The 24689-nt window shown below is 38.1% G+C and overlaps 1 protein-coding gene across 1 annotated transcript in view; it reads right to left on the bottom strand.

The window, feature by feature from the left end:
* LOC136676208 (troponin T, fast skeletal muscle isoforms-like) overlaps positions 1-20086 on the bottom strand; it is a 45234-nt gene extending 25148 nt beyond the window's left edge. The window contains exons 1-8 of the mRNA XM_066653050.1: positions 20067-20086; positions 19480-19502; positions 13526-13543; positions 10484-10502; positions 10066-10111; positions 9707-9823; positions 9017-9094; positions 6979-7092 (exon numbers count right to left, since the gene is read on the bottom strand). Coding sequence (XP_066509147.1) covers positions 6979-7092; positions 9017-9094; positions 9707-9823; positions 10066-10111; positions 10484-10502; positions 13526-13543; positions 19480-19502; positions 20067-20086 — 435 coding nt within the window. The remainder of the gene's footprint in view (positions 1-6978; positions 7093-9016; positions 9095-9706; positions 9824-10065; positions 10112-10483; positions 10503-13525; positions 13544-19479; positions 19503-20066) is intronic.
* Between the last annotated feature and the right edge of the window lie 4603 nt (positions 20087-24689).

Here is a 24689-nt window from a genome sequence, read left to right as displayed (position 1 = left end):
GGCGGCTGAGGTGAAGGAACGTGGGTGGCAGGCACATGTAAGACAGATGGAGACAGGTGTTAGCGGATTTGTAGCCAAGTCTGCCAAATCCCAGCTTTTGCAGTTTGGCATCAGGGGCCGGAAACTAAGGGCAGCAGTGAAGGAGTGACTTGAATCTCCATGCACAGTATTTGGGTATAGGCCCGGGAATGTGCACCTTCATTGTCAGGGGACTAGGATCAGAGATTACTATGGGCTGATATTCACAGTCAGTTACCATGGGATTATCGAAAATGCAATTCATTTGATACACTGTACATCACAAGAAAAAAATTGATTGATTTAACTGATTTTGACAATCTAAGCTTGATGAGATAATACAATTTATATTCATACAAGGTAATGCATGTCCATATTTGCAGCCAGGAAAAAAAAAAACTTAGTGAATAATGTGTGGTCATCAATATTTTAGCCATAGACATTATATAAAATAATTGGAAATTCATATAGTTGTCCTACTACAATAACATATCACCCTCTGGAGTCAAGATTTTATGTTTGATTATTACAAGTGGTACATTCGTACTGATTAGAATAGCCACTTCTCTTGCCTTAGAGCCATAATTGGAATGGTAGGCTTGTCCTCTCCATCCTCCCCTTAACATAGATTGATCGCCATTACGAAGGTGAGTCTCTTGAAGGAAGACACTATCAGCTTTGAAATTTTTAAGGTGCGTGAGCACCTTTTTGCATTTCACCGGGCGGTTTAAGGATTTAACATTCCAGCTTATAAAGTTAAATGACCAGCCTATATATCTTCATCTCTCCCATAAGACAGTCAGAAGTAGCCCTATACATTTGACCCAAGAGATCTAAATCCAAATCTTACTGTCAACATTCTCAGTTGAGAGAAAAATACAGCAACATTTTTGCCAGGTCTGGATCTCATATGGATCAGATTTTTGTGAGCCATGGCCTTTTGCATATCCAAACACTATTCCGTAGCCAATGTCTCACTGGCCTCTGAGAAGGTTCCAGATGTTGTTGAAGGCTGCATAGGCCACACTCACAGTGTAATCCGGGAAGACAGCAATCGGTTCTCCGATACCAGAGCGGTCTGCTCTCATGGGCTCTGCACTGCACACCAACACACTCCTGGTAGTAGTGTAGCTTTGCGATAATAACAGGATTTTCCATTGGGCCTTCTTAGAGTGAGACCTCTGTGTTTAGTGACAAATATCTTTCTCCGGTCGTAACACTTCCTTCAGAAGTTTACAGATGGCTGCAGTGGAGCTTGAGATAGGCTCTTCCACAATGCCCACAATTCTAATGCTACATCACCGCATCCTCCCCTCCATATCCTCACACCACTCTTTCAGCTTTGCCATTTCAGTTTTCACAGTTGTCTACAGTGTAGTCACCTCTCCTGATTGACAGGCCTTCTTCTACACCTCTAACTGTATAGCTCATGGCCTCAATCTCAGTGTGAATAGTAGCTTGTGCTATTTGCAATTTCGTCTTTCATTTACTTTGGTTTGTTTTTTTTAGCTCTGATTAAATCACCGCAAATTCGAATAAATACACCGCCTCTTTTTTTGTTTTAATTATATAAAATACAAACTTATCTAGAATTGTGCATACTATTGTAAATTATTAGAAAACTACAACCTGAATGCATTTTTATTACTTATTATACAGTAAGCAACAATTATTGACTAATGTTTTATACTCAAAAATGTAATCTCATTTACCATTACTAAAGCAGTACACATACTGTTAACCAACCTTTTAGAAACTGTACCACATGAAAAAAAGTATATTATTAAACCGTTATATATATATATATATATATATATATATATATATATATATATATATATATATGTATATATATATATATATTGTAGTGAGCCTGCAATATTTTTCTGTGTTGGACTGTGTGAAATGCAGAGGTATGTGAGTTACGGTACGCATGTGACCGGTGGATAAGAGAAGGGGCATAGTATGTGCTCATGGGAGAGGAGTGAGAGAGGAGACAAGCCAAAATACTCAGGTAGGTCGGGTGGGGAGGCTTTACATGCCCAATCTGAACTGCTTGCATGGGCTGTGGGCTGGGCAAAGGATGGTAAAGCATTGCAGCTGGCCCTATGCCTCACTAATGCAGCCCTTACATGCTTGCTACTGCTAAGCCCGGCCAAAAGGGATTGCTATGGGGCTTTATTGGTCATGGTCAGGACTGATCATGCAGCTCTCCAGTGGTTGATATCCTTCAAAGAGCTGGAGAGGCAGATCGCACGCTGGCTGGAAGAACTGGTATTGTTTTACTTCCAGGTGGAGTACCAAGCAGGGACTCATCATGCCAATGCAGATGCCATGTCCAGATGTCCCTGTGCCTCTGACGACTGCCACTATTGTGAAAAAATTGAGGCCTGAGAGAACAAGCTCAGCTCAGAAGAGCAGAGTGGCCCCACTCATGGTGGAGATGCACTGATTTGTGCAGTGACACTTGTGGTTGACCCTGTGGTTGGAGTGGAGAGTAAGCCACATACTCAGCTCTATTGCTCATTCCACAAATGCATGCACCATTTAAAAGGGAAATTAACAGGCTTTCAATAGTATAAGATTTATTGCCAAGAAGCATTCTCATAACAAAAAAATAATCTACCAAACAAATTACTTACTTATTTTTGTGCTATGTTTACATATAAATTACAAGTAAATAAGGAGGAGCTGGTGGAAGTTGTGGGGCAGGGTCACCAATCTTATCCACAAAGGGCTGGTGTGGCTGCAGGTTTTCAATCCAGTAAAGGAGAAGCAGACCTGATTCTACTTTTTTTTTTTTTTAAAGAATACTATGTAAGATTTAGGCTTTTTGCTCCTAGGTCTCCCCCCAAGAGTCGCAATAACAGAGGCCTTATTCTTCTTAATAAAGGTCAATGGAGTATTACAATGATTTTTTTTTTTTTTTTTTTTTTTTTATTACAAGAAAAGATGACAATAAATAAAACAGACAGACAATATTCCTTTGCATTACTGACAAGGTAGCTTAACTTGCAGTCCATCCATCCATCCATCCATTATCTGTAACCGCTTAGGGTTCAGGGTCACGGTGGGTCCAGGGCCTACCTGGAATCATTGGGCGCAAGGGAATACACCTTGGAGGGGGCGCCAGTCCTTCACAGGGCATCACATACACTCACACGTTCACTCACACACACACACACCTACGGTCACTTTTGAGTCGCCAATCAACCTACCAATGTGTGTTTTTGGACTGTGGGAGGAAACCGGTGCACCCGGAGGAAACCCACGCGGACACGGGGAGAACACACCAACTCCTCACACACAGTCACCCGGAGCTGTGGTCCCTGGAGCTGTGTGACTGCAACACTACCTGCTGCGCCATCGTGCCACCCTAACTTGCAGTACAATTTTTTGTAAAATAAAACATTATATTATGTCACTGTACACTAGTCTTATACTTAATAAATTAGCTTCAAAAACGTATGGTTTAAACTACAGATTGTACAACAACATTATATCGTTTTTTGTAGCCCTGGTAGGTGACACCACCACTGCATCTGCCTACTATAACTAGCAAACTGGTGATATGAGCTTTCTAACATGCAGGCCTACTAGCTGCCAAACTAAACTGCATCTATCAACCAGACATTGACTAGGGATATTAGCTAACATCAGTTTAAATTAACAATTTAGTAAAATAGACTTTCACATATACTGACGTTTTTAACTTTACTCTGTCCCTTTCACATGTTAAATAGCTAAACAGAAATCGTTAGCTAAAATTAGCTGCAATACCTGCTGTTGATGGGCCGCTCCTGAGTCTCAGCACGGACTTCACGCAGAGAGAGCATGGACTTCTCACTCGCAGAAAAGTATCTATTAAGTGCGGGTAAGGGTTATGCAGGAAAGATCCCGAAGCAACTGGCAGCTGATGGATTTGCTCACAGTTGGCCTTTCAGCCAGCAAGCGTTACCCACCCTCTCCAAACCTCGGGGAATGTCTGGATGCTCCTCTACACAAACGTGTGTTTGCACCGTTCCTCTTTCATTCCTCCTCTGCGGCTCGAAGGCATAAGCCAACGGGTTTCTTAGAACTTAATCAAAATTCCTTCCAGACTCGTCTTCAGCCATCATATGGCCAAAACAACGAGCACGTTTCCCTCAACCGCGACTGTTGTCCGACGTCTAGTTCCAACTAACCAACCTCATGACGTAGTCACTGACGCAACAGCAATATGGCAGCGAGCCAGAGCAACATCAGAATCAAATATTAATGTATTATAATTTTTTAACATGTAATCGTTTTATTTGTAAAATATTCTCAAAATAAGTTCAAACATATTTAAGTATTTAGAAAACACATAAAATTGAAGGTGTTCCATGTCCACTTTAACATGAAAAAAGCTTAACGTGACTAAATGTTCTTTTAATAAATTAAGCCACATTAAGCTGTTTCCTTATATTTGGTTTAAATTTGATTTTTATTTGATTTTTCACTTTCTGTTTGAGTTACATGTTAATAGATTTAGCAGTGGAGAGCACTTATTATTATCAGTAGTAATTGGGGAAATTTTGGCGCTCCTAGGTTGTTTTTTTAGTACATTTAGCCACGTTAAGCTTTTTCATGTTAAATGTTTTAGATGCTCCCAACAAATGAGCATGATGGTGGTAGCTGAACAGCTTGTCTTGTTCATAGCAGGACACAAAAGCTTAAAACATAACCAGCACAGTGAGAACTTTTAATGAGGAGAGCAACACACAGGAGCAGAGCCTCAATCTCCCTGTGTTGTTCTGGAGACTGGGGGGATTCACTGTTTGTGTTTACTTGAGGAGTTTCAAGTAAAATGATAAATTCCTCATTGTTCCTACTCAATAAATCAATTTATTCTTCCTTTTCCAGTGTCTCTCTGTGATTTCAGAGCGCTGAGATATAAAAATCATGTCAGATGCGGCGTGAAAGTTCCACTACGTTAAAGAAAACTCATCTGTGTTTTACATGTGAAAAAATCATACTCGATGTGAAAAGCCCCCCCACCAGGTCATCAATTTTTCCACTTTTGTCTCATTAGTTTCCCTGACCTTTCCTTATTTCTCCCAGGTGTTCCTACTCTGTGCTTGTGTATTTATACCCCTTTGGTTTCAGTGCTCCCTTTATCCGGTCTTGTGTGTAGATCAGCGGCGATTGCTCTAAGACTGCAAGGGAAGCTCGGCTTCCCCTAAAATGTAAAAAAATAAGTGATCAAATATATACTGTTGTGTGTACGTGTCATTGAATAAATATGCACTACAACACGCTCAACTTTTGTTCAGAATCAGCTTCATATCACTGGTAAAGACGCGACTTTCCTCTCAATCATTCCCGTAGCTTCAGTGGATCAATGCTGGGCTTTGTCCCGCCCATCGGACGCTCAGTGTCTCTGGGGATCTATGGGGCAGTGGGCTGGCCTTGGCTGGCCCGGACGCTCAGCTTCTGCATGATGATTGGATGATCTGTCTGAGGCTGAATCCCTTTTTGATTGACAGCGAAATGAGCAAATCAGCTATCCTTTGGTGTAAAGATCCGTGGGAGCACAGGCGGACACACTTCACATGGGCCAAGGCCGTTTAAGCAGCCTAGCTCTGCTGGCCATTGAGAGGACACTAGTCAAGTCCCTGGAAAGACGCCTTGTTGGTAAGATAGGGTCAAAGATCATTTTCTTAAAAAGGAACGGAGGGTAGAATTTACGTATAAATAAACAGACACATTTTATTATGTAGGCCGAAATTGAGCTTCCCCTCCTTGAAAGACCAGTGTCCGCCACTGGTGTAAATGTATACTGAACAAAAAATATATACACTTTTGTTTTTGCTCCAATTTTTCATGAACTGAGCTCAAAGATCTAAGAAATTTTCTATGTACACAAAAGGCCTTTTCCTCTCAAATTTTGTTCTCAAATTTATTTCCGGGGACTATTTCCACCATTTGCCTCACGCAGTGCAACACATCTCCTTCACATAGAGTTGATCAGGTTGTCGATTGTGGCCTGTAGAATGTTGGTCCACTCCTCTACAATTGCTGTGCGAAGGTCATGCTGCAAAATGAGTCATGGATGGGTCATGGATGAATGGCATGGATGAATGGCACAACAATGGGCCTTAGGACATTGTCATGGTATCTCTGCATTCAAAATGCCATCGATAAAAAGCACCTGTGTTTGTTGTCCATAACATACGTCTGCCCATATCCATAACCCCACCGCCACCATGGGCCACTGGATTCACAACATTGATATCATCAAACTGCTCACCCACACCATACTGCTATCTGCCCTGTACAGTGTAAACTGGGATTCATCCATGAAGAGGACACCTCTGCAATGTGCCAAATGCCAAATGCCAGTGAGCATTTGCCCACTGAAATCGGCAAGGAAAAGTGCTCACTAACACAAATTAAGACAATTTTGTGAGCAATATTTGAGAGAAAAAGGCCTTTTGTGTACATGGAAAAAGTCTTAGATCTTAGAGATCAGCTCATGAAAAATGGGAGCAAAAACAAAAATGTTGCATTTATATTTTTGTTTAGTATATGTTGCTGTGTCTGAGTGTTTTATGTATGTCTACACCGGCTCACGGCTGTTTCCTGTTTGTTCCTGTCTTGTTTCTGTTCATCTAATTTCTAGTTTGTGTTTTTGCCTCCCTCTTTGTGTTTGTTTTCACTGTTTGTTGTGGTTTTTTTTGTTTTTGTAAATAAAAAATTTCCTTGTGTGTATGTCCGCCTCCACATCCTACCTCAGAGCCGTGACAGAATCTATATAAATATTAATGAGATTTGAGCTAAATATATTAAGGGTAACTGAGACCCCAACTTTAGTTGTGTGTCTGGGCTAATATCTATTGCTTTGATCAAAAGATTATATGAATTGAAAAGGTGAGATATAGACCTACCACGACACTGAAATAGATTACGCGAAAAAGAGGATGAGAGAGAGAGATGGACCTTCTGCAGATAGCTGCTGTAGTTGGAGCCCATGCTGGTCAGAACAGATTTTTTCTTTGCATCCTCCTCTGCTTTCTTCTTAGCATCCAGTTCTTCCTTCCTAAGCCTCTCCTCCTGTTGTATATAGATATGTACATATTGTTCACATATTAATACTTAACAAAATATTTTGATAAAATATTTTAATTAAAATGTAACCAATGCTAAAAAAAATCTGGTGAGAATGAGATAGACCACAACATGTACATGTAAATAGTAAACTGACCTGATAAAATTGACTGTAAATGTGGATACAATATTTGTATATTTTTAAATATCCAGTCAGTGTACATAAAATGTTTGTTTTGAGTCATTGTTTTCAGTTCTTTTTAAGCTCCAAGGAAAATAAACCATAACATATGTCACGCCCTCGTCCTGTCATGTCTGTTTTCCCCGCCATGTGGTCTCTCAGCACATGGCTCTGTTTGTTGTTGTCCATGTCTCCGCCTATGTCCCGCCTTTCTTCCTCCCCCTCGTTATCTGTCTCAGGTGCGTCTCGTATGTGTTTAGTATTTAAGTCCCCTTCTATCACTTCCTCTTCTCGGTCATTTGTTCTTGTTCTCGTTTCGTTCTGTTCCAATTCCCAGTCTTGTTTCGCTTCTATTGTCGCTCAGTCCGGTCTGTCTGTCTCTATCGTGTCATGTTGTCTGTAACTGTTCTGGGATGGTGTTATTAAAATGTTTGACAAATGTATGTGGAATCTATTACATTGAACTCATGTTGGGCTAAAAAGATTGAGTTTGTATAAAAAAGGGCAAAGTTAAACTAGTCACATGACAAGACTTTATTTAAGAGCTTGACGGTAGCATTGTGGGAAAAAGGCAAACAAAGATGCAGAGACAGGACTTAACGTCTCTAATAATTTAATCCTACATGTGGTCCAAGAGACGCACACGGTATAACTTTATAATTTGTGCATTTGTGTACTTTTACATGGACTAATTCTTACATTTATGTGATTATATTAGAGCTCTCTGCTGTTTGTGTGCTATCATGTCTGGATTTGCTCAGTAATGGACACTGGAACTGAGTGTTTTTTGTTTATATTTTTTTGTAGTTTTCGCGGTTTCCGATGAAGAATAAGAGCAGGAAAGAGTGAGAAATAAAGCTTCAAAAGACATCTGTATGATGCGTGGCCGTTATTTGTTGCACCAGTGTAGCTACATTGTCGTTTTGCTTTCTAGTCATGTTGTTTAACCCTCTAGTCTGTCTGTCCATATCTCTAATTTGTCTGTATTCCTCTTCAGTCTGTTTAGCTCTTTGTCCTGTTAGTTTGTTAGCTCTCTAGTCTCTGTCCCTTTAGCACTGTTTAGCACTCCATGTTTATATTTAGTCTGTTTAGCACTCCGTGTTTAGATTTTGTCTATTTTACTCTGTGTCCTAGTTTAGTTCGCTTAGCTCCTTTGTCCATGTCTCAGTTAGCCCTCTGTTTGTTGTCCTGTTATCGTAATCTCTCTGTTTTGTTATATTCTTTTGTAAATTAAAGTTCACTGTGTTTTAGCATGTGCGTTCGCCTCCTTCAGTCCGCCTCTCCGAAATCCTGACAACATATTAAATATTTCCCCATTCCAATGAAAAAATTGTATCTGCCAAAATAATAATTTTATCAGAGAAAAAAACCTTTTTAAGTTCAAAATATTTTATTCCAAGTAAAGAAGCATTTCTACTGATCTATTCATAGTGAAATCTTTACACAATATGAAGGACAGCAACAAATGATGTTGTAAACAAAACATCCACAAAAGTGGAGATACATATTTTTGGACAGCAATGATAAGTAGTGTGCCATTAAATTTGTAAAGTCTGCAGTGTGTTATAATTATCATATTAACTGTAAGTGTGCGTTAAATTCCATTTTTTGGTGCACAACCATGTTCATGAAGAATAATCATTGGAGAAAATGAGTGTTCCTTTACTTTCATGTAATGTTTCCTCAATCAACTTCATATATATCTGTGAAAGCACAGAGCATATATGAGTCTGTGCAGGTATAACTTACCTCACGCCTTGCTTGACGCTCTTTGTCTTTCTCAGCACGGATCCTCTGCTGCTCTGCTCGCTCAGCTCTGCGTTTCTCCTGTGGACAAATATTATTTTCAGGGTGTACCCCCAACATGTTACAAGACTCCTCAAGATTAAGTTTTCTTTACATCACTGCTATTCACTTACATCAGTGTTATTTCTGAATAGTTAGAATGTAACTATGAACACCAAAATCCACACCAAACTATTGTTTAAAACAATTTAATATATTTTGAATATTACAACAATAATAATAATAATAATTGAAATTGCACATTGTTAATAATAATAAATATGACTTTTTAAACAGTTAATTCAGTGGTATCAAAACCTGTTTAGCAATTAAGTTATTTATTCGAAAAAGAACATTTCTCATAATTACTTAGCATATCATGCTAATGATAAAACATCACATGAAATAAGAATTTGTCTTGAATTTAAAGTGTCCCGTAATAACGATTTAGCATCTCATAATTTTTCCATCCAAACAAAAAAGATTATCTCAATAATATGGGACAACAAGACAATTATGAGTTATACTTGTTATACTGTCCTATTACTATGACTTACTAAACAACCACACGATTTTCATTTATGACAGAAATGGTTTCCACATAAAAGAACCAGGATTTGGCAGTAATATTTGTTGATATTTAGAGATATTTACGATTCTTTCCTTCAGAGCAATAAGCTCTTCCTCTTCCTTTTGCCTGCACTCAAAGTGGGCATCAATTAGTGCTTGCAACTCAACGAGGTCCTTATTCTGTCGCTTCTTTTGGATGTCCTGTTACACACATTCACACACACACACACACACACACACACACACATATATATATATATATATATATATATGGAGTTGTTTTTCATAGCATAGCAACATTGTAGGGAAATATCTTAGATCATCCTACATTTGTTCATCCTCAGTCTACTGCAAATATAAATTATGAGAAGTTAAACCAAAGTTTCTGAATCAAATGTGTAAAGTCCTTCAAAAAGCAGAAGTGAATAAAATAATTTGCTTACATCAAAGTCCACTTTCTCTCCTTCAGGTATTTTTGGTGCACTGGGCCTGAACAGACAGGCAGACATATATTAGTGTGCATTAGTCATGTACACACACACACACACACACACACACACACACATATGCAAACATTTGTTTGTGTGCATAGTATGGATGTTATATAATTCCATGGATATATAGCTTATTTGTAACCATAACTGCTACTAGCATAACCTTAATCCTAACCTTACACTAACCATAATGCATATCTTCAAATTAGGGGAACAGCTATGTATTTATACTTTTTGCTATATATATATACTTTTTTTAGCTATATGTTGTTTTGTTTCTGCAGAAAACCAGATAAACAAATCTTCATTAATAAAAAAAAAAAAGGAAAACATGTTGCAGTAAATTTTGAATGCCATTAACACTTACTTGAATTTTGGCTTCTCTTCTACACAGACAAACATAAAAAAGGAAAAGGTCCATGTTTGTTAGAGATACTACAAGCACTAGCTGATGCGTACTTTGTTGAACATTAAATATATCATTACTTTGTTGTAAATCTTAATTTAACCCAATCAGGTCCTTGCACTTACACATAACTTGCAAACTTATGAATTTACTATCTGATTTCAAGTCACAAATTCAATTTGTAGGAATATGTTTATTATAACCAAGACACTATCCTATGGACCCTATCCTATAATATTAGGGTCAAGTTTTTGTTAAAAAAATCTGAAATTGAAAGTTCAAATCTTGAGATTGAACTTTGAAAAATACAACAATGTATTCAACCTGAAAAAAATCATCCTACACTATTTTGCCAGTCTTTGCTTTAATATATTTTTTCCTCCATCTGGTCTTTTGCTTCAATCTTTTTTTTTTTTTTTTTTGCATCTGAGTTCTGAAAAAAAAATTACGTGTTGGAAAGTCTTATGGGAAGGCATTCTACTTGAATCTAGTCAATGATTTGGTGCTCTGAAAATGCCTCTGGGACCAAGCCACAACCAGCCCGCCAGCTTTCAAGCCTTTTCAAACATGGCGCAATGATATTTTCTCAGTACACAGCAGCAGGTAAACTGAATTTTCACATTAAAAAGTTGATACAAATGTTATAATTAATTGCTAAATTATGCAAAATGTATGATGTAAATGTGGGAGGGAAATTGTGTGTGTGTGTGTGTGTGTGTGTGTGTGTGTGTGTGTGTATGTGCATATACAGCCCACTCCATAATTTCTGGCACCCCTAATTAAAATGTGTTAAAAGCCTTAAAATAAATGAACTTTTTATTGCAGAAGCATAATTTCACTCAGAAAAAATTTTAGAAAAAAGCAACCTTCAACTCAAGTGAAAAAAATATATAAATAAAGAAAAAATCCTGACTAAGATAATTATTTCCCATAAAATTACCTGTTCCACAATTATTGGCACCCTTAACAATTTCTTGGAAATAAATGTATTTAAACCATTTATGTCATTTCTACTGTAGTGTATAAAGTGGATCAAAGTATCTAGGAATCTTTAATTAGTAATTCATCACTAATTAAATTCCTGTTTCCCTTGGGTATAAATATGGTGTTACACAGAGGCCTATTTCTCGTACTCACTCTTAAACATGGGAAACACAAGAGAACACACTATTCAAGTAAGGCAGATGTGTGTCGACCTTCATAAATCAGCCAATTTCTACAAGAAAATAGCCACTCACCTGCAGATGCCCTTATCTACAGTCAGAGCAATCATCAAAAAGTTCAAAACATCTGTAACTGTGACAAACAAGCCTGGAAGAGGATGCAAGTGTATCTTGCCACCACACACAGTGAGAAGGATGGTAAGAGAAGTAAAAATTTCTCCAAAACTCACTGTAAGAGAATTGAATCAAATGGTAGCATTTTGAGGTTACGAGGTCTCACAAACAACCATCAGGTGCTATCTAAATGCCAACAAGCTGTTTGGGAGGCATTCACGTAGAAAGCCTTTCTGAGTTATATTCATAAATGTAAACGGGTGGAGTTTGCCAAGCGATACTGGTATTTGAACTGGGACCGTGTGCTTAGGTCAGATGAGACCAAGATAGAGCTTTTGTTGTCAAACACTCTAAGTAGGTCTGGGGTAACATCAAGGATGAGTATGCAGAAAAAAACCTCATGCCCACTGTTAAGTATGGTGCAGGATCTGTGATGCTCTGGGCCTCTTTCTCCTCCAAAGGACCTGGGAACCTTGTAAGGATACACAAGATCATGAACTCTTTGAAATATCAGGACAATTTGAATCAGAATCTGGTGGCCTCTGCCCGAAAGTTGAAGATGGGTCATCACTGGGTTTTTCAGCAAGATAATGACCCTAAACATGTGTCAAGAATGCGGAGTCGGACTGACGAAGGCGGACGCACACGTTACAACACAAAGACTTTTATTTACAACAAGCATATGAAACAAAGACTGACTAGGGAAACGATGACGGAGAGACAGTGGAGACAGAGGCTAGAAAACAAGACATAGGTAAAGAAACAATACAATACTAGGAATTGTAACGAAACAATACAATACTAGGACTTGTAATGAGGAATTGGAACGAAACAATACAATACTAGGAATTGGAATGAGAAACCACATGACTAGGAATTGAACGAGAAACAACATGACTAGGAATTGGAACAAGAAACAACATGACTAGAAATTGGAACAAATGACCGATAATAGGAAGAGAGACAAGGGGACTTAAATACCTAACACAGACAAGACACACCTGAAACAGATAACGAGGAGGATGGATAAGGAGGCGGAACAAAGGAGGGACAAGGGCGGAGACATGGACAATAACAAACAGAGCCATGTGCTGAGAGAGCACATGATGGGGAAAACAGAAATGACAGGACGAGGGCGTGACAACATGTGGCCAAATCTACTCAAAAATGGTTCACAACTCACAAAATCAAGCTCCTCTTATGGCCATCTCAGTCCCCAGACCTCAATCCAATAGAAAACCTGTGGCGTGAGCTGAAGAGGAGAATGCATAGGAGAAGACCAAGGACGATTAGAGAAGGTTGTGCAAAGAGGAAAGGTCGAAGATCCCTCTTCCTGTATTTTCCATCTTGTGAAGAGTTCTAGGAGAAGTGCTGTCTTGTTGGCAAAAGGAGGTTGTACAAAGTACTAACACTAGAGGTGCCAATAATTGTGGCACACATGATTTCATTCAAAAGATTTCTTAATGTGTGATTTTTTTCCCCAACAAATAAAGGCAAATATTTTTTTTTTGCATTGTTGTCATATATTATTTAAAAATATATATTGTGTGTTAATATATTATATTGTGTGTTTATAAATGTGTCCTTGTATACTTTTAACAACATAGAAAAAATGTAATTTTAGAATGTGTCTATATTAAATGTAAATACAGTCAGCAATACTGCATGTATGAACTTTTACTCCAATCAGAAATACATATGAACTATAAGAAAATGACCAACATACCTTCCTCTTCATAGGCCTCTGCATGCAGCAAGCATCATTGAAAGCAAGAGCAGAACATAAAACATTAGCTGGACCGTCCAGAGCTTTGAACAATGCAAAGCTAATGTCTATTGTCAGATACATTGCTTCACAGTCAGGAGGCCATAAATCTGTATTTATCTGTACAAACATATCTGTAAAACAAGGGTGTAGATTTGCTCTTGACATTGGTGGGGACCCCACCCCCTTTGCCTGTTTTTTTTTTCCTTTTTCTTTTTGCTCCATGATAAAACTATAAAAGACTGATCCAACATATGCTATCCTATGTGCTGTACAATGTGCAGGTAGTGTCGCTGTCCCACAGCTCCAGGATCATGGGGTTATGAGTTGAAGCCCCGCTCCGGGTGACTGTCTGTGAGGAGTTTGGTGTGTTCCCTCCATATCCGGTTTCCTCCGGGTGCTCCGGTTTCCTCCCACAGTCCAGAAACACATGTCGATAGGTGGATTGGCAACTCAAAAAGTGTCCGTAGGTGTGAGTGTGTGTCACAGGACTGGCGTCCAAGGTGTGTTCCTGCTTTGCGCCCAGTGATTCTGTGTAGGCTCTGGACCCACCACGACCCTGAACTGGATAAGCAGTTACAGACAATGAATGAATGAATGCATGAATAATGAAAAAAGAAGTACTTTATACTTCTGTTTACTTCAGCCCTAGTGCATAGTGGACTTGTTTCTTTATCGAACTTGACTTTAAGTGACTTAAACCTTTCTTTGAAAAATAGCTGTTTATATTCACCTTTTTTACTGCCATCACTTGCTTTTGACACCCATGTGTCACCCATGTTGCACCTGAGTCTTGTACAGTCAGTCTCGCATATGACTGGAAAGTTTTCCTTCCAGTTTTGGTGCTGCTAACAACCAAGCGTAGCTACAGCATCTTACGTGACAGCAGGGAAAGGCACAGCCAATCACAATGATGATATGTGTTACTGGGAGGTACTACTCAAGTAGAGAATGTGATTTTACCCTTTCTGCACCTGTAGAGATTTAGGGCCATGGCATTGAAAATAAAATAATTATAAGATATAGAGTATATAGAGTAAGTTGTGAAAAGAGTAAGAGTAAGTTGTGAAAGAAGCAGTCAGTGAAATGAACAGAATTATTAATTAAATGCATCCACAGGACATGATGACTAACCCCATCAGTGCAGCCCCTGACTGCGATGCATAAAGCTTTAGTTTATTGTACATAAGTCTATAAGTCATAACACGATGGAGCCTCGAGTTCCACTCCCGCTGGACAGATAATTTTCATGATAATTTTCATTGGATGATGTGAAAGTACATGCCCGCTTCTGAATAAGGTTCTGGTCGTGATGTGCCAGAGAACTGAGGATTTATTCCAGAAACTACCATAGTATGACTGCAATACAATTACTATTACACTGTGGTTGTGTCTGCCCCATTATACCTAAAGCGACTTTATTCTCAGAATTATTGTGAAATTATTCTCTGAAGGTTTGTAGGGGATTAAATTATTGTCGAGGACATGTCACTTTTGCCCATGCTAATTCTACACACTTACTGTAAAGTATTACATTAAATACTGAAAAAAAGACAATTAGCAAATAGTCAGTCCTTACATAGTCCCACAGTACTTACAAACCTATCTTTATAGTTAAGCTCAATCAAAATGGTATTAAGGTAGGCATGCATAACATTTTCATGAGTTTTTGGAACTCATACGGGACAGAAAAGGCTCTGAAAAATGCCATGCAGATGGTTCCTTTGTAAATAATGGAAAATAAAACCCCATGGGTACATATATTACTACTAAAAACTACCTTTTCAGTTCTTGTGAAAAATTCCCTTTCATAAACTTGTATATGTGTATATTTATATCAGTACTTCAATGTTAAACAGCAAGAAGCAAACAGGTTTTGCATGAGTAGTTTCTTGAGATCATTGCTGCATGAGCATTGTGATGTAATGATTAATCCAAAGATGTCCTGGTTGCTCTAAGCATTCACAAACTATTCAGCTGTGCAAGCATTTAAAATGGAATTTGGCACCATGTTTGCTGAACTGCAGCTAATATTCGGCCATATAAAGATAACCTAAAATTGGAAAGTTAAACTTGTTTATAAAGGTGTCTGTTTTCCCAGTCCCTTTCAAGGGTTAATCAAAATCCTTGCTGACAGACTGTTGGGGCTTTGATTTCAGGCCTGTCACCAGCATCTACAGCTCCTTCATGGTGGGAACATATGAAGAGGAAGAACTTGACATTGAATATATGGGCTTAAATTTTGTACTATGGCACTTGAGGTGCAATGCCCAAATATTGTTCTTATTTGAGCAAGAATCAGTTATTAGATCATCATAAGATTGGTACTGAAAATGCAAAAATATGCATGTAGACAGGAAACTGCAAGTAAACAGTACCAGCCTTTTATTGGGCTAATTGTGCTAAATGTAATTAGCAGACACACCATAGGGAAATTTATTCAGGGCTGACTCGATGAAGCCCTACACATGACCATATTTTGAAGCTGACTCAACATTCTCTAAAAAGTGTTTCTATAAATTGGATGTGTGGTTGCCTTCAAAAGAGAAAACCCAAACTAAGGTCTAAAATTGTCATGTTTGCATTTAGTTATTAGTAAACAATACAAAAATTATATTGTTTGAATTTGTTGTTTCACTGTGATATGCAACACAGCATATTTCTGTAATGTAATCTCATCACAATTTTTCTTCTCCCTTCATATTTTCTAAGTTTAGTGTAATATATCATATAAACACACTACTTTCTGTATAATGGTATTTATACAGTTATTTGTGGTCACCTTAGTGAATGCTGTCAGAAAATCCATCCAATTCATGCCAAAAATGTTTAGATTGCTGAATGTTAGCAACAACTGTGGTTTATATAGTGCCATATTGATAGTGCTACTGTAAATTTCACCCTTTATAAATAGTGTTACTGGAAATTTCCCCCTTCTTCCCACTATGTAGAATGAGGGATTTTAATAATTAAACACAGAGTTAAATCATCCATTCTCAAATAAAATCTTTGCTAGCTTCTGATATCCACACCTCAAATGCTTGCACAAAATATACACTTCTCTAAAAGTCAGTTTTATTCATTTGCCAAAGCACCAGTTGTGAAAAGTAATGTAACTGATTTTATTTATCTATTTATTTATTTTGATTAGGTGAAATCAAGTTTTGGCAAGTTCTGATGAAATACAGAATTTAATATAAAATAAAATTAAATTAAAAAAAAAGTAAATTTATATTAAATTCTTCATTATTTAGAGAAGGCCGTCAAACATAAGGACGGAGATTTAGATAACTTAGTAATAACTTAGTATGGTGGAAGATCCGATTGTAATAGGTTTGTGTATATATATATATATATATATATATATATATATATATATATATTCCACAGATAACCACCATCTGATAACCACAGATATTTTTGAAAGTCTTTGCAGCTTCAGAACAACACTGACCACAGAATACACCAGCAACATGAACCACATACTATTTGTCTTTGCTCCTTTGAGAATGTCCTTTACTCAGAATAAGCACAGACACATTATTGCCAAACACTAGGTGTCACTATGTAAACACCAAATGGAAATGGTTGAATGCAATCTGAGAGGTTTCAGAAAAGTTTGCCGATATACTTGCAGGATGGTGCTAGAGTTAAGCTCATATAGTGTAGTATTAACAAGTAACTACAATATAACACATACAAATAACTGGTTTTACATAACTGATTTTACATTAGAAATAACAAAATTAAATTAATCACAATACTGAAACATAAATTCATTATGCATTAAATATATCATACACATGAAAACACTGTAATAATAAAGTGTAATGGTAATGATAACAATAAAAATTATATACTCACCCTCAACCTCACTGTAAAAGAAAGGATCAGACAAGAGTTTGAACACATTATGTTTTCAACACAATGATGCAATATTATGAATAGTGATTAATTTCAAAATACTTGACAAATATGTAAATGTTAATCCACAAATTAAACAAAATCACATATATGTTTCACTATTCACAAATAAATATATCCCAGTCTGTGTCTCACTATCTGCAGTTTGTACAAATAGAGCATAAATTCATAAATATATGTTTTGGTTTTCAATGATATACAGGTGCATCACAAAAAACTGGAATGTCATAAAAAAGTAAATTTATTTCAGTAATTCAATCCAGGGTAGCACAGTGCAGCAGGTAATGTCACAGTCACAGAGCTCCAGGGACCTGGAAGTTGTGGGTTCCAATCCCACTCCTGGTGACGACTCTGTGAAGACTTTGGTGTATTCTCCCCATGTCAGCGTGTGTTTCCTCAGAGTGCTCGGGTTTCTTCCGAGTGCTCAAGTACCCTCCCACAGTCCAAAAACACACATTGGTAGGTGGATTGGTGACTCAAAACTGTCTGTAGGTGTGAATGTGTGTCACCCTGTGAAGGATTGGCGCCCCCTCCAGGGTGAGTTCCCTTGCGCCCAGTGATTTCGGGTAGGCTCTGGACTGGACCGGAATTTTCACATGTAAAATTTTTATTTTTGATATCAAGAATTGTATTTTTGCTAGTGAAAATATATTTTCTGATATCAAGTGCACAAGTTGGCGGCACGGTGGCGCAGCAGGTAGTGTCGCAGTCACACAGCTCCATGGACCTGGAGGTTGTGGGTTCGATTCCCGTTCTGGGTGATTGTCTGTGTGGAGTTTGGTGTGTTCTCCCTGTGTCTGCGTGGGTTTCCTCTGGGTGCTCCGGTTTCCCCCCACAGTCAAAAAAACACACATTGGTAGGTGGATTGGCAACTCAAAAAGTGTCTGTGAATGAGTGTGTGTGTTGGGCTTTGTCCCACTCATCGGACGCTCAGCGTCTCTGGGGGTCTATGGGGCAGTGGGCTGGCCTCGGCTGGCCCGGACGCTCAGCTTCTGCATGATGATTGGATTATCTGTCTGAGGCTGAATCCCTTTTTGATTGACAGTGAAATGAGCGAATCAGCAATCCTTTGGTGTAAAGATCCGTGGGAGCACAGGCGGACACACTTCACATAGGCCAAGGCCGTTTAAGCAGCCTGGCTCTGCTGGCCATTGAGAGGACACTAGTCAAGTCCCTGGAAAAGGGACATTCTTGTTGCTTTGACAGGGTCAAAGATAATTTTCTTAAAAAGGAATGGAGGGTAGAATTTACGTATAAATAAACTGACACATTTTATGATGTAGGCCAAAATTGAGGTTCCCCTCCTTGAAAGACCAGCATCCGCCACTGGTGTGTTGCCCTGTGAAGGACTGGCACCCCCTCCAGTGTGTATTCCTGCCTTGCGCCCAATGATTCCAGGTAGGCTCTGGACCCATTGTGACCCTGAACTGGATAAGGTTTACAGATAATGAATGAATGAAAAGTGAACAAGTCACCTCTAGCTAGGTGGCAGTGTTGTTTTAGGATGTTTGGGGCCAACTTTAACGGAGAACCAATTGCTCAACATTTAATGTGGACATTTTTAACAAAAATGCCAACAAATAATTTGCTGAATGCCGCTGAATTTTTTATTGTGTTAAAATAAAATTGTAATGATACATTTCATATGAAACAATGTTTTCAACATTGACCATACATTTCCAAAGATTTAGTGTTAATTTATGATTATTATTATCATTATTATTATTGCAGGGAAAACATCATTGTTTTGTTGAATAAAGAATAACTGGTCATGTTGCACTCTGTTAATCACACCATTTATATAAACATTTCTCAACAACCCATCCCCATCAGTTCCCAGACTCCCAATGAAAACAGTTCTATGACTGTTAAGACAGAGGACAGAGAACTGCTGAGCTCTCTAGGTCTAACACTAAATCTTTGGAAATATATGGTATTCAAACGAAAGGATTCAAACGAATCACAGGGTCGCGCTTCGCGTTCCTATCCACGCGGCTCATTGGTCCTCTGCTCACTGGGTTGCCAGTTAGTGGTGCGGGTGATTGGTCAGCGATGCGCGGTCCAACTGAATACGTAGATTTGGAACGAGCAACCGGTCAGTCCTTAAACATTGGGAAAAACATCATTGCCACCTAGCGGTAGCTTGTCAGCCTATTGGCCAAAATTTTGTGAATGAGGCTGCATTTGTGTGTGGATTGTGTCAAATGTGAAAGGAAAATTTCAAAATCCAAAAACCCGCGACAGGAAATGAACAAAAATACGTCACGTGAGTAATTTGATTCACAAACACAGATTCAACACTATAAAAACATGTAACTTTACAAATATATGCAATGTAAACTTAAGCAAACCTATATATTTTCACATAAAAAATAATGATTATATCTATGAAAATCAAAGACAAGTATTTATGAATTTGTACAAACTGCAGACCATGAGAGACATATTGGGAAATATTTGTCAAAAGTGAAACATATTTGTGACTTCTGTTTAATTTGTGGATTAACATTTACGCATTTGTCAAGCATTTTGAGACTCTCTCCCCATACAATATCAAAGCAAAAGCAGAAATACTCACATTTCCTCTGTGTCAGACATGATGCCTACAGAGTTGAGAGCTAAAGCAAAAAAAAAATAAAAAATAAAATAAATAAATAAAAAAACGGAAAAAATACATCTCAGTGAAAGTGGTATTATATTTGACACTGAAATTGCATTGCACTGTGTATTGTTCTTTTACAAAAAATGGGTTCTCAACTTGGGCATTCATTTACCTGCCAAAAGTGAGGCCCTTGGGCCAAAGTTGGGCTTTAAGTACGTTTGATATGTTCTGTCAGATTACTAGGTTACCCTGTCCACACTGAGAGAATAAGCCTATTTTTAAGATGCATTCACATTTAAGAAGACATTTATTGCATCAACGATATTGTGTGTCCCAGTTACACTGCATTATTTTACAAAAGTTTATTTAATTTACTTAAATTACTGTTACATTAGAGGGTACCAAGCATTTTTTTAAACATTGTTTTCTCATAACTTTTTACATATTCTATTACTCTCTAAAGTATTTCATTAATAAAATACAGTGGTACAATATACATTAAAAATTGGTCTAACGCCTGGATACCTTTTACAACACTTGGGCTCCCCTGCTTTACAATTTATGAAGCTAATTTATACTTTAAAAAATGTTCTCCACACTTGTACATGTCTTTTACAACAACTTTGAGCTTCTTCTTTTAAATGGCAGTGCTCCAAAAATCATTTTTAGTTCTTTTATATTTAAGAGTGTTATGTTTTTCTCCTGTCACACAGAGAGCAGCAGTGCCTGCTGCCCAAGCTCTTGGCAGGCATACAGACTCTTAATGACAGAAAGAAGTCTGACTTACAACCACTATTCAGATAACAGAATACAAACATATCATTGCAGAAAAAAGAGCAAGACCTGTTAAAATAAAAAGCATTTTATTGTGTCATATATTCACTATAACTGAATGCAGCCAGGGTTTCTTAAAACAGACCAGAGTATGTCAAAATATAAAATAAATCATGAAGAGCTTCCCTGCATGTGTAGGATTATGTGGACACCTCCAGGGACATTCCATGATGCTGAGCTTTAGCACAGCTGCAGAAATTTGGGGGATTATCAGAAGATCATATTTCTGAGCATCAAGCTTTCCTCAAGTGCTTATCCTCTCCTTATGTGGACATAAACCTCAGCAAATATAACACCTAACTAATCAGGAACTGAGGAATGGCTGATAGTCAAGTTACTTCATATTTCAACACAATTGACTCCCAGAATAGCCCATATGTGAAATATCATAAAGCAATATTTGTACTAATCAAAATCAATTTGGTGAACACTCAAAATTAAATTCTTTTTTGGATTGGTACTCAGTCACTGTTTAATTGGTGGGCAGTATGTTTCATCCTAATCTACATCTGTTGCATTTGTAGCATAAATGTGTTTAGCAAGAACAAGATAGATTTTAGAATATAATTAACATTGTGTATTCATGAAAACAAAGTTTATGTGTTTAAAGCCAATGGACAGTGTGCTGAACATCATTTAGTGGCTCCAAAGATATGTTTATGATACTTTATCATACTCTATGATTTATTTATTAACTAAAATAATCTGAAAATAATTCAGTAGTCTTTAATAAGCTGTAAAATAAACAAGAAGCATTCAGGCCACTAGGACCATTGTCACAACATGTATCCCTTGCAAAATCTGTTATTGCCAACAATGAGGCAACTGCCATAACAATACAGTGTAAATCCATTGTCAGATCCCACAGTACTTTGCATTAATCACAGGGGATTTACAGTGGGTTAACTAAAAAGTCTCCTGTCCTGAGAAATTAAAGGTCTACTTCATCACAATACTTTATAATTATATGAAACCTGGTGTGTCCCATTAGATTGCTATTTATTAACATTAGCAAATGTAACACATTACAAGATTTTCATAAATAAATCCCTCTAGCTATTATAAAACATCAGTTCATATTGGCCATGAGCCACTACCAAAACATCAGACTATATATTCACTATTGCTGAATCTTGGACTATCATTTGAAAAGCAAGCCAGGGTTAATTTAAAAAGAATGCTTCTAAAAACCAAAAAATGATCTTCTCTCAGAAATTGTTTAGAACTTCTACTACTCATATAGCCAAACAGGAAATCAAACGTACCTCAGAGAAGCAGAAATTGCCCAGGAGACTGGCTGAAAGGATCTGCACAGTTCCACACTTATTTGGTCCCACTTTGTACTGATACATAATCTTTGAATGCTTATTGGTTGAGGAGGTGATCCAGGCAGTTAGGGTGGAACTGCATTCTCCGGACCACTCCTACACTTTCTCTCTCTCTCTCTCTCTCTCTCTCTCTCTCTCTCTCTCTCTCTCTCTCTCTCACACACACACACACACACACACAAATGCACACACAAAGCCCCTCACAGCTCAATAAGGAGATCAAGTGTATGAGCTAGATGGAAGGACACAAGCTGGAACAACGTCTCATTGCTATATTTGTCCTAATACAAGGCGGGCAAAAATAAGGGCAAGCTGATGGGGTGAGAAAGTCTGTGCTGCTTACACATGAGCCTGGCATGCAGAAAATGTCTCTGTGTGTTTTAAGGGCATACAAGAAAACACCCTTGGCCTGTAAAGAGGATTTATAGATTTATAGAAAAAATGTTCTAATGAGTGAATTCAACTAATTTATAGTGCACCTATGACATATTGAACAGACTCCATAGAAAAACAGTAACCATGATGCTAATGAGCTTAAGGTCATCATTCCCTTGCCAGAATTATCAGTGAGTAGGTGCCTAAAAATTTTGGCCATTGAACGTATGAGTTCTACTGCATGACCTCAATATTTTCATGAAAACTCTGACCTTCAATAAACCTGTTACTACAGAGCAACAAATTCCTTTCAAGGTCATCTTGTTACTGTCTCCTTGCTGTACAATATGTGAGCATTTACAAGCATGACATGACAACTGACAAATAATACTGTGCCACCATCTTTAATTTTTAAATCATATGAGTAGTGTTTTATCTTAATTAGGATATGCTACTCAAGGAAGAGAAATTGTCATATACTATGCCAAACATCTTACCTTAAGTATGAATATATACACCAATCAGCCACTGCAATAATGTCACCTCCTTATACACAATTTTTCCACTTTATAAGTTTCACTGACAAATAGAGGTGCATAGAGTTCTACTGATAGTCCATCAGTTCTTCTGCATGCTTTTTTCAGCCCCTGTTACCCTGTTCTTCAGTGGTCAGGCCCCCAGATTATTTGGGTGATGGATCTTTCTTAGTGTGTTCCATGATAATTAATTATTGTTTAATTAATAATTAATTGCTTAATTAATTTTGTGAAGCCCCATGGTTGTGAGCCATTAAATAATATGTAGTGTATTTACCTGTCCAATTTCAGTTTGGACAAGGAGGCTGGGTTACATTACATATAATATATCAGAATTATTCATTCATTCATTATCTGTAACCGCTTATCCAATTCAGGGTCGCGGTGGGTCCAGAGCCTACCTGGAATCATTGGGCACAAGGCGGGAACACACCCTGGAGGGGGCGCCAGTCCTTCACAGGGCAACACAGACACACACACACATTCGGACACTTTTGAGTCGTCAATCCACCTACCAACGTGTGTTTTTGGGCTGTGGGAGGAAACCGGATCACCCGGAGGAAACCCACACGGACACACCAACTCCTCACAGACAGTCACCCAGAGCGGGAATCGAACCCGCAACCTCCAGGTCCCTGGAGCTGTGTGACTGCAACACTACCTACTGCGCCACCGTGCCGCCCATAGCAGAATTAGCTAGAATGAATTATTATAAATTATCATGCTTATTGACCAGCTGAAGGATTCTTTGCTCCGAAATTGAATCTGACCAGAAAGTAATAAATCCTTACAAGAAAGGTGCACACACAACTAATAACCAAGGACTGGTTTTATCACACAACGGGTTTATTAAATGTAATATCAAATAATGAATATTGGTTATACATTCATGTAATGAAATGGATTACAGCAATACATGAGGGAGGAGGGAGATTAATATATGAGGGAATTTCTCTATGAAAACCACACTACATTCTAAAAAGACTATAGTTTATCTCAGCAAAGCATTCAGCACCAGTCTCCTGAACTATGAAAGAAATGAGACAGTGACGTTACATGTCAATTGAGGGACGATGCCAGCAGAAGGCTTCAAAGACCCCAGGCTTTCTGGAGCTTCTCACAAACAAGGGCCATGTAGCATTGCAGCAGCGGCAGTCCGCCACTCTTTGTTCCCTGGGTTTTGCATAGAGCCTTAGCCTTAGCAGGAACAATTCTGAGAGAGAAGGGGGCTTTCTGCATAGCTGGTCTGTTTCATTGTGCGAGCCATGTCCATGCCTTTCTACACATTGTGTCCTAGAGCTCTGAGGTCTCTTTCATGCTCTGGGCATGTCGTCAAGCTTTGCTGGATTAAACTATAGCTTTCTAAATTTGCTAATAGAAATAAAAATTAAAAATTTAAATAAAATGGCTGTAAACGTAACTGAAGTATATTCTCCTCTCTCACTTCATTTCTGCAGTGCTGAACTTCCAAATTTGGAGTTCAAGTTTCCCATTTCTGTCCTCTTGCTTCTCTGTTCTGTTCTCAG

Source organism: Hoplias malabaricus, chromosome X2 (assembly GCF_029633855.1).
Source record: "Hoplias malabaricus isolate fHopMal1 chromosome X2, fHopMal1.hap1, whole genome shotgun sequence".
Classification (NCBI taxonomy): Eukaryota; Metazoa; Chordata; class Actinopteri; order Characiformes; family Erythrinidae; genus Hoplias; species Hoplias malabaricus.
This window is presented reverse-complemented; position numbering and strand designations above follow the sequence as displayed.